This window comes from Osmerus eperlanus, chromosome 14 (genome assembly GCF_963692335.1).
Source record: "Osmerus eperlanus chromosome 14, fOsmEpe2.1, whole genome shotgun sequence".
NCBI classification, from domain to species: Eukaryota; Metazoa; Chordata; class Actinopteri; order Osmeriformes; family Osmeridae; genus Osmerus; species Osmerus eperlanus.
Window position 1 is genome coordinate 12,531,944 of NC_085031.1, and position 10,973 is coordinate 12,542,916.

The 10,973-nt window shown below is 45.9% G+C and overlaps 1 protein-coding gene across 1 annotated transcript in view; it reads right to left on the reverse strand.

Annotated features, from left to right (window-relative positions):
- Positions 1-5,419, reverse strand: part of frem3 (Fras1 related extracellular matrix 3) — a 34,019-nt gene extending 28,600 nt beyond the window's left edge. Inside the window, exon 1 of the mRNA XM_062477859.1 lies at positions 219-5,419. Within this exon, the coding sequence (XP_062333843.1) occupies positions 219-5,247 (5,029 nt within the window). The 5' untranslated portion in view covers positions 5,248-5,419. The remainder of the gene's footprint in view (positions 1-218) is intronic.
- Between the last annotated feature and the right edge of the window lie 5,554 nt (positions 5,420-10,973).

Genomic DNA, 10,973 nt, shown 5'->3' on the forward strand with positions numbered 1-10,973 from the left:
GAGAGAGTTAGAGCATCTCTGAGTTCTTTAAAGCATCAGAGAGGATTAGCACACTTTTCTTTGAGACTTAGTTACAACCCTCTGCCTTGACAATTAATCATATACAAAGACAAAAGAATACACCTTGCACCTTACGAAAATCGTGTTGGATGATTCAAACAAATACACCTTACTGTATGTCATCGTTGTGTGTGTTTTACAGTAGTGTCGAAGATTACCTTGTGAGAAGACTTTGATGCTGTCATTTCCGAGGGCGCTGTTCATGATGAAGCCATGCAGCGGGGCCTCTGACACTGTGTACTTCAGGACCTTGCGGGCGCTGTCTCTGTCCTCAGCCTTCAGGGCCTTGCTAGTGATCAGGAAACCCAAGTGGCCTGTGTGCAGGACCCTGAGCGAAGCGGCTGCTTTGTTAACAAGGATCTGCGGGACTCCGTTGTCCACCGTGTTGATGTGGATGGTCATCATCTGGGGTTTGCGTGTCTCGTAAACTGTGTCGGGGAAGACGTAGAAGTCGGAGTGCGTTCCGTCTGTGACAGTGAAGGAGAAGCTGTCCTCATTGGTTTCGGTGCTGTCGTGCTTGTAGGTGATGAGATTTTCATTCAGGTCCTGCTTGGTGAAGGAAGTGATTGGCTGCGTGTTGTTGTAGAGCAGTTGGCCATGCACCGGTACCTGAGTGATCACAAAGCGCAGCAGGTTGTCCGGGGTGTCGCGATCCTCGACGGTCAACTCAAACGGAGTGATGAGCTTGGTCTCTCCCTCCGCCACGATCAGCTGGCTGATGGTCAGGACGGGTTTCTTGTTGTCCACGTCCGTGATCGACACTCGGAAGGTGCGGAACACAGGGTTGTAGCCGTCCGTCACCTCAAACTCAAAGCTGTCCATCTTCATCTCGTCATCTGAGGTGTGGATGTAGTAGACCTTGTTGCCGGCGAGCTGCAGCTGAGTGAATGTGGAAATGGGAACGCCTGGAAAGTCGGTGCACTCCAGATGACCTCGGCTAGGGGCGCGTGTGATGCTAAAGCTTAGGAACTCATCAGGGCTGTTGATATCAGTGGTGCTTAGCAGGTCAGTGGTAAGGGTCACTTTGCCTCCTTCTTTCAGGGTGACACCTTTGTTGATGACATCTGGGAAGACCATGTCGATACTTCCAATGTTGATATAAAAGTAACGGTCAATAAGAGGGTTGATCCCATCTGTAACGTCGAATTTCAGCAGGTCACGGACTCCTTCTTGGCCCGTGTGGACGTATTGGATGAGCTGTTTGTCGACGTCGTCTTGAGTGAAGTTCATTTCGATGGTGATGTTTCCAAGGACATCCCCATGCTTGGTGATGCGTTGAAGGTAGCCTTGGCCAGGGCCATAGCGCACAACATACGTCAGCTCTTTATCCTCAGAATCCAGATCAGTGGCTTTTAAAACGTTGTTATTGATAATTTTGGTTTCTCCAATCTCCACCTCTAATCCGTCGTTTATAGCCATTCTGGGTGTCTCGTCGTCAACGGGAATGACCATGATGAGAACCTTTTTCTCTACGGTGTGTTTCCCATCGGAGAGCCTTACCACAAAACTGTCCTCTTTGGTCTCTGAGTCATCGTGTTCGTAGACAATGTTTGACGCCTCCTTGATCTGGTCCAGGGAAAACTTGGTCACAGGGACAGTGCCCGTACCCAGCTGCTGGACAACACTGCCATGCTTGGGGTTTGTGATGATCTCAAAGTCCAGGTCGTCAAGCGGAATGTCCGCATCGGCTGCGTTCAGGATGGGCGTGTCGATGACCAGACTCATGCCCTCCATGACCACAAACTCACGGACGAAAATCTCCGGTTTCTCGTCATTGGCTGGGATGATGACGATGGGGAAGAAGTGGCGTTCGGAGAAATTGATGCCGTCCGAACAGCGGAAGGTGAATCGGTCCTCCACAGGCTCCACCCCCTTGTGGATGCTCTGGACATAGTAGATGTGTCCAAGACCGATATCTTTGATGCTGAAGGCGGTGATGGCGGTCCCCGACCTGGACTTCTCTGACCCTGGGGCTGGGGAGATGTTCTCCACGTAGCCCGACGTCGACTGAACGATGATGGTGCAGAGGATGTCATTGTTATCCGTGTCGATGTCCTCTGCCTGAATGTGCTGTGGCGTGATGACGTTCTTCTCCCCTTCCAAGACCACAAACTGCCCCCCCACGCTGACTATGGGTGGGATGCTGTCCATTGGGAGGATGGTAACTTGAACCCGAACACCTTGGACCTTGTTGCCCCCGACGACCCACTCATCCGACATATCGGAGATGGTGAGGTTGAAGGAGTCGTGCTCTTTGATAGGTCCGACTTCCCCGCTCGTGTGTGCGTACACAACCACTCCGTTGATGATGTCCTGTTGCGTGAACCTCTCCGAGGGGGCTCCGTTGACCAGGATCTCGCCGAGTTTGGGGGGCTCCTCTACGATGAAGGTGAGCATGAGGTCGTCCGTGTCTTCATCCCGTCCCTGGATGACGTTGCTGGTAATCTCCGTCGCCCCGTTCTCCAGCACGTCGATGTGCGCTCCGAGCAGCCCCGCTGGGAGCATGATGGTGGGGGTTTCGTCATCCACGGGGCTGATGGAGATCTTGATGATGATGGGCACCTCGTGGAATCCATCGCTGCAGTCCACCTTGATGATGTCACTGAGGGATTCTTCTCCGCTGTGGATGTAGGCCAGACGGCCATTTTCAACATCCTCCAGATTGAATGTCTCCCTGTTGGACATGTCTATCCCTAAATACTGCAGCTTTCCATAGCGGGGAATCAGAGTCACAGTGAACAGGATATTTTCATCATCTGTATCCTTGTCCGTGGCGAACAGCTCCTTCCTAGTGATGATGTATGTGCTTCTCTCCAAGACAGTAAAACCTGTGTTGGTTATAAGAGGGGGTTTGTTGTCCACTGGCTGTAAGAAAATTGTGAATAGTCCATCTACTGAATTACCAGCAGTGTCCTCCACAATGAATGTAAACTGAGCAACTTTTGGAGTGATGCCCAGTTCTTGATCTGGGGGTTTGTAAGCCACTTTATGGTGGTTGACCTGAGCTTGTGTGAACTCAGTGATGACTGTGCCAGGGTTGTCAGTCAGAACAATGTCTCCCAGGAGGGTTGGGTTGTTGTCATCTGTGTCAGTGGGAGACTTGATGATTGTGTACCTTAGATCCCTGTCATCTGAATCAAGGTCGGTGTAACGCAAAAACTTCTTGCTGAAGTATGTCAGTTCATACTCCTTCACTGTCATGTGAAGTGTGGTGCCTGCGTAGAGCTCTGGGGGGATGTCATCCACCGGTTGGATTTTGATGGTGAACGAGTGCTCCCCTGACTGGTTAGGGGGGTCGTTGTCATCTTGTACACGGAAGATTAACTGGTCGATCACAATGGTGGTACTGTGGGGTCCGATGTGGCGATAGAAGAGCTTACCGTCCATGATGTCTTGCTGAAACCACTCTACCACCACCTGTTCAAACATCTCATCTGTCTCACTGAACTTCCAGGCTGAGGGGTCAGAGGGCGGCTCCACTTGTCTGAGAAGCATCTCCCCCACCGTGGAATAGGGGGCCTCTAAAACAAACTTAATGGTAGAGTCCTCTGAATCAATGTCTGTGGCACTTAGAATAAACGGGGAGAGCTGCATGATTTCGTTCTTAAAAAGCACCAGGCCAGTGTTAGCGTTGATGATAGGGGGTTCGTCATCTGTAGGGGCGATGGTGATGGGGAACAGAAACTCCACCTCGTTTTTACCGTCAGTCATTCTGAAAATGATGTTGTCGCTGTAGGTGTCGCTGCCGTCGTGTTGGTACACCACGATGCCGGCATCTAAATCAGCAGGCGTGAAGAATTTCCTGCGAGAGCCCAGCACCGTCAGCTCGCCGTGTTTCAATCCGTCAACGACTGTTATTTTCACATCGTCCAGGTTATCCTCGTCACTGATCTCTAGGTTTTGAGAGCTGGACAGAGCCCGGGATTGGCCCTCAAACAAAAGCTGTCCTGTGTTTTTGGTTGCTACGGGTGCCAAGGTATTCATTGGCTTCACCACAATCATAAAAGCAAAAGTGTCAGAGACTGCACCCTCCGTATCTACAATTTCAAACTCCAGCTGAAAAATCCTCTCTTCGTTTGAGTCCTCTGAGGGGGGCTTATAGGCTATTTTCAGATCTTTAATGTCTCTCTGATAAAAAGAAGTGATAGGCAAATTCTGATCGTCTGTGCTGATTAGGTAGCCCTGCTGATAGCCTAAAGGTGAAGTTATGTTAAAGATTAAATTATCTGGATCTGATTCAACATCCTCGGCAGCCAGCATATCGCTTGTAATAGCTGTCATCACAAACTGATCAATCTCCATCATCATCATAGCTACAAAGCTAGGCTTGGGAGAAGTGTTTTCTGTGCCCTCTTTGATTCGAATCATAATCTGGAAATGCTCCTGCAAGATAATGTTGCCCTCATTGTCCTGTAGCTCTGCCATCATAGGAATAAAGTCTCTGTTAGGTGAGTTGGTGGTGGCTGTGTGCTTGTAGCGAATGCCTTGCTTAAGAAACTCATCACAGTCTACCATCTGGCCATTGATGGAATTACTCAAAAGGGTGCCATACCTGGGGAGACCTCCTGCGCCGACCAGAGTTGTGACCTTACACTTAGTGACCCCGTCCTCAAAGGAGAACTCAAGGCCCTTTTTGTCAATAGGGTTGCTGGTGCTGTGAAGCTTGTCCACTACGAGGGGTATGTTGCGGGTGAGGATCTCCAGCTGCTGGAAGACCACCTCCACCTCCAGCATGAAGGGGATGACCACTGTGTCCGTGTGGGAGTCGTAGCGCAACTGAAGCTTCACGCGGTCCTTGCTGGGACTCCGAGAACCAAAGTGAGTGTATTTCACCTCCTCAGGCCCGAACGAACAGGGAAACTTCTTAGGACTTAGCATTCCTGGTTTCTGGGCCAGTGGGTCATTGTCCAGAACAGTGATGTGGCAGCGGTCGCCGGGCTGCACATCAGTGACCAGGTCATTAACAGGGTCCAAATACACAGACCTCCCAAAGGGAACCCTGATTCCGTTGTTGGCTACGATGATGTCATCGGCGTTAGGTCCAGTTTGGTGTTTATAGAGAAAAGCAGCGTCAAAGGGCTCTGCATCCACTGAGGCAGAGCAAAAGCCCACAGTAAAAACCACTGAGAGGCATTTCAAGAGTGCCTGAGCTCTACAAAGTCTTGTCCTTTGCAGACAACCAGCCATATCCAGTGCTAGTTGCCCGGCAACTATTTTGCAAAATGGCAGAAATAAATATTTCAAGTAGTCTCCCCAGAAGAAAAACAAAAAATGAGAGAAAGAATGAGAAGAACTCTTCTGTGACTCTGGATTCTTTCCTCTCCCTTTGTGTTCACACACACTCACCCAGGACAAGTGTAGACAGTCCTGTGGGGCTGTGCAGGTAATACTGAAACAGTAGACAGTAAGACCTAGACCCCTCCCACTGGCCACTCAGACAGCATGCCTCCTGCCCCCACAGCTAATTTAAGAAAGCACATTGGACGGCCTCTTAAACTATGCCTGCCTATCCCCTCCCAGCTTTCCTATTATGCGCCCTGTCATAAACTACCTAACCCACTCTCCCCTTTCTCTTAGTAATCTTTGTGCAACAACAGAAAAGAAAGCTGTGCCCTTGATTCAAAATCTTGAAACAAATACAAATACTTCCGATAAAGAAATGCACACACGTGTTTGTTTCAGAAAAGTCTACATGTTTTAGGATAGAGTTACTGTTACATGAATTTCATTTGATTAGGTTTTGTTTACTTTCCCTTCAAGGACATTGCAGACACTGCTAATGTTACTCACATGATGTGTAAAAGTTTTTGACATGAATATACAATTAGTATAGCCTTTCGTTTGTGGATTTGCTATTTTAGTATAAGGCATTGTATATAGACATTGACGGTTTTACAGCATAGATTTAGTTGATTTTATTCATTAAAATAAAGATATTTTAAACAGGATCGTTGCAAGCAGGATGGTATGGAATGCTGACGATGGTGCCCTCTAATGGATAACATGGTGAATAAGATAAGCTTTCTATGAACCACATTTTCAATATTACCCAAAACAAAATACCAAGGCAATGAGGCAACCACACTGTTTTAAATAGTATTAGATATATTGATATGCACATATGGACATATTTATCAATATGACCGGGAAGCCCAGTGGCCAACACACAGGAACATTTATCACATTACATCAGGGTTTCAAAACGATCCTATGTGCCAGGTCCCACTATCTGCCCCTTCGCTTTTCAGCTGCTTTGAAGTGAGCTCTGTGCCATGAGGTACCATAAGAGACGGCGCTGGTAATTTCACAGAGCGGTTCACAGGAACAGAGGAGTCTTTCAAAGTGCTTGATGGGGTCGGTGCTAATGAACCGTGAACCCTCTCTCTTATCATATTCCCATCAGCGAGTCTCCTGGCCCAAGGTCAAGCCTGACATCTCTCATACCAGTCCTCCAACACAAGCCGGAGTACAGGGGCATCCTGTTGGTACAGAGCAGTAGCAACGTCTCCATAGCCCTGCCATTACAGCTGTCATTTCAGCTGCAGGTTGTTCAGCAGCTATTCTCTAAAGGTTATACAGTATTTAGCTATTTATTTTATGGGATAATTTTTTAGACTTTAAGGAATTGTTGGACACTTTGACTACCTCTCTCATATGGATGTCCTGTATTTAATCGTGGACACTTCATTGATACACAGGTTTTTTTTTACATCTCATGGTAGAAATGATCACGTAAATAAAATGTAACAAATTAACTAACTAACACTGGGCCTTGTCAGCGGCCAGACTTTCATTCATCGCTAACCACCCAGTGACCTGCCGGACATGGTCCTGCAAAGGTTTACAGCCTGTTCACGGAGGTAGTGCCCTTTAAGGTCACGTCACCGGGACGTCTCGGCACTGGAGACTCCCTCGTTCACACACAGTGCGCCCGACACCTGGCATCAGTTGGAAGGACAGGTGGGGACCCCCTCCCCAATCCCCCACCCCCCTTTGCCTTTTAACACAACAATTCTGTCGCAGAAAGACTGCAGAAAATGCCTCTACTGAGAGAATGACTGTTCACTCATAAAGCATTAACAGTTCTATAGTTCTTCTTGTGCAGGATGTGGCGTCAATTTCAGTGACCTATAGTACCAAACTTGGTAGGCCGTGGTAGTGCATTAATAAACCCATGATGACCTTTTCTATAAATTATTCCTAGAAAGTCCAAATATATCCCTTGCGGTGGGCTGTCACTGGGTTTCAGATCAGATTTACACCCACACAGGATGGAAATCCCCTCTGGACAAGATGTAAATGTGCTCATCCGATGATGAGACACTTGATCTAGGCATCCATGATTCAAGCGGTAGCCATCTTGTCAGCAGCTAACAGCAATGCCAATTTGTCAACAAATTTATATTAATGTTGTTGTGAAGCCGGGAATATTTGAACCGTTATTGGTAGACAGTATGAGAGATGCTTCTAGTGACACAGCATGACACATAACAAATTGAGCAGTCAAATTTTGTATGCAGTGAGAATGTGAGAATGCATATTGGGTATGGTGCACAAGGTCACACCAAGATAAAAATACTTAGTGGCCTTTTATGGAACACCATTTGAGAAAGACGACATGCTAAAGATGCTTGAAGTGCTTTTTTATTTTTGATACACACAAGACACCTTTTCTGCCTACAAAAATATGTTTATTTAGAGCACGTAGTTCCTGGACAACATTAATATGCGTAATGTTTTCAATAACTGTACATTCCACTCAATGTCTCATTCAACAGTCATCCTCAACATCCAGTCACCCTATTTAATACTGTAGGTCATCCCCAGGAATACAGTACATCACTGTAGCAGTTGTCATGTTATCACTTTCTGATGAAGTGCCCATAATCTACAAATCTCTTTAATGCACAGGGGAACTATTGTGCATAAATCCTTTGTATCAAGGGGGGATATTTATAAGGATGGCACTGAACAAGGCCTGGAGTGAGGAGCGGGAGATGGGCGTGAACCTGATGCCCTCAATAGCCCTGGTAAAAATAAAAGGCCTCTGTGTTTACTGGAGATGATGATGCACTTCAGACAACACCGCGTGGCACTTAGCAACCTACTTGTGACAAGCTTCGCTTAGCATGGATCAAATACCCAGGATGCCACAGGGCGCTGGGAAGTTCAGCACTCGTCTTTTCATTTCAGCCCTTAAATAAGTCGGGTCCCTCCTCGTCCTACTGGTTAGGAATAAAGCGGGGGCATGTGCGAAAGGTTGTATCTATAGAAACAAACCAACCAAGCGTTTTATACTACAGATAAACACTTGAATATTCCCCTCCCCCTTTTTCTAGGGTTCATATGCATTATGCTGCCTCTGAGATCTCCACTGATAAACCATACATTCATTTATTAACCTTTAAGCTATATTATATAGTAACAGGTTGTAGTAACAAGCATTTGTTTTGATGGTTATCCTTTCCTCTGATTCTAGAACACATTAACAAAAAATAGCCATAAAAGGAATACAGGACACATAGGTGAACAGATTTTAGGTTGGAACTGTTAGCCTGCCCATTTCCTTTCTCTAGCTCTCAGGCTGGCATTAGCTTGACTGTATCCATGGCATGGCAGAGTTCTGTGAGGTTTCCCTTCCGTCGGGAGACGCTGTTAATTATGGCCCAGCGTAAACAGAGACTGAGGTTGGGTAGAGGCCAGGGCATTCAGGTTCCACTACCCAGTTTCCTTTCCTCGTCCTGGGGACTAGCTCATGATGACAGCAGGTCTTAATGACCCATGATAAATGGAGAACAAAGACCGAATGGATTCAACCCCATCTCACTTGAAGAGAGTGGGACGCACTCTTGCCTTTGACAACATTTGTTCATTTCATCAAAGTGATTTGACATTGAGATGGAATCTCACATGGCATGGCTTTCAAAAAAGAAAATCGCAGTTGTTTTTGTTTAGTTTCTCTAAAAGGAAATGATCAAGATGTAAGAGTTCAATGATGAAGTTTTGTTGAATGTAAATATGATACAAAATATGAACAAGTGTCGTTTTGGAATCATCACAGACTGTACACAGGCCACACAAAATAGTGAAGGTTATCATCCCTATCCGAGCCTCCCGAAATCTTAACTTTGTAACTGAGCGAGACTTGTGACATGTCTTTTACAGCACCTTAGTAAAACATTGATCAATGACAAATATTTTTATAATAATGGAATATAGTTATGCATTTATTTAAGCAGGTCACCTCAAATCTAACACCTCTAATTATTTGTCATAACATGGGAATCTTTTTATTTTTTATATGTTTATGGGCATTCACAATGCAAAATGATAATGCACTATATAATTTTGTGGTCAGGTCCTGCAGTAATCGGCAGTATTCAACATGTTCAAACTGAGTATACACAAATGAGTTGTGGTGGTGATCATTCCTGAAATTCTTAACATGTCCGTAACGTTTATCACTCTTGAACATCTCATAACCCTGCATCCTACACAAAGTGATGTTGATATATGGCCAAGTCCAGCTGTGCAGGGCAGTTGTGAATGTGCATCCATGTCAGTTTTAAATGAGCAAGTGTGTGTGTAGTTGTTTCTATGGAAAACAGTCACTTTACTTGACAGTCACACATGCTGCATCAAAGCCACCTTGCTAACGGACGACAAATTATCATGTCAATACTCTCGTCACTGACTGTGCTAGAATCTCAACATTTTTGTATTCAAGTGAGCACACCTGTCAGGACTGATGACAAGGCAATGGTACACATTCAGCACTTGCCCATACGTTCCTTTTATTTCATACAGCGACTGTGTTAGAGAACCTATAGAACCCATTTCTGTGGGTTTACAGTACGGATCTTAGTGCACTTGCAGTGGAGAATTTGGAAACTGCTTGTGAAGTACTGTATACTCCCCCATACAAAACTATTTCAACACTTAAACACACACTCCACTACTGACAACTGAGTGAGGGGAACAGATCAGCGCGGTCCAGATGAGATGGGCAGGGATGATTCCTGAGCTGGATTCATGCAGCTGTCCATGCAAAGTCCATGTCTACTTGCACAAATTGTTCTGTAGTGTGTAGCGTCATACTGTATGTGCATATAGGAAGGAAAGCTATAGGAAAGCTACATTAAGCTATAAACATTGTTGATGAAAATGAATTAAATGTAAAAAAGAGGATCCATAAACTCTCGCCACTTTGAGTCATATTTCGAATCTAATCACCTGACAGCCTCCTCTCCTCCTCAGAATAACTCCCAGAAAAGGAGGCCCCCACTTTCTATCCGCTAGCTCTCACACTCGCCCTCGCCACTAGCATCCCAATCATCCACCCGCTGGAAATATACACAGAATATAAATAGGGGATACCAAGAATCTAAGACATTTGGATCCGGTTCAGAGGGACCTGGGAGGAGGCTAGTATTTTGCCTCTCTTGGCATATTGGGCATCCATGACTGTGGTCAGGCCTCCAGAACAGGAGTGTACATTCTAGTGCCTGTGCTGCCGTCAGTGCCCTGACCGCAGAACCTATAGAGAATTTCAGATTTTTAATGGTGGAAAGCATCCAGCTGATGGGGGGACTTATCTGGTCTTATCACTTGTGCCCAAGGAGAACAGGAGCCCTAGAAACAGGCTGGATATAGCATCTGGACCATGCCCAAACACTGGGCCATTACTGTAGATACTGCATGTCATATAGCATTGGGATTTAACATTGTATAACATAATTATTCACTAGTGTTAACGTTGTTGGAATGCTTTCTTTAAGATCTGGACCTGGAAACAAGGGGTCACATATTTCAAAAATATTTTTGAAAGAAAGGTTTCAAAACATTTGTCAAAAAAGTTTCGAAACCTTTTCTTCAAAACCTTTTTTTACATCTGGACCTGATAGCTGTCGTCA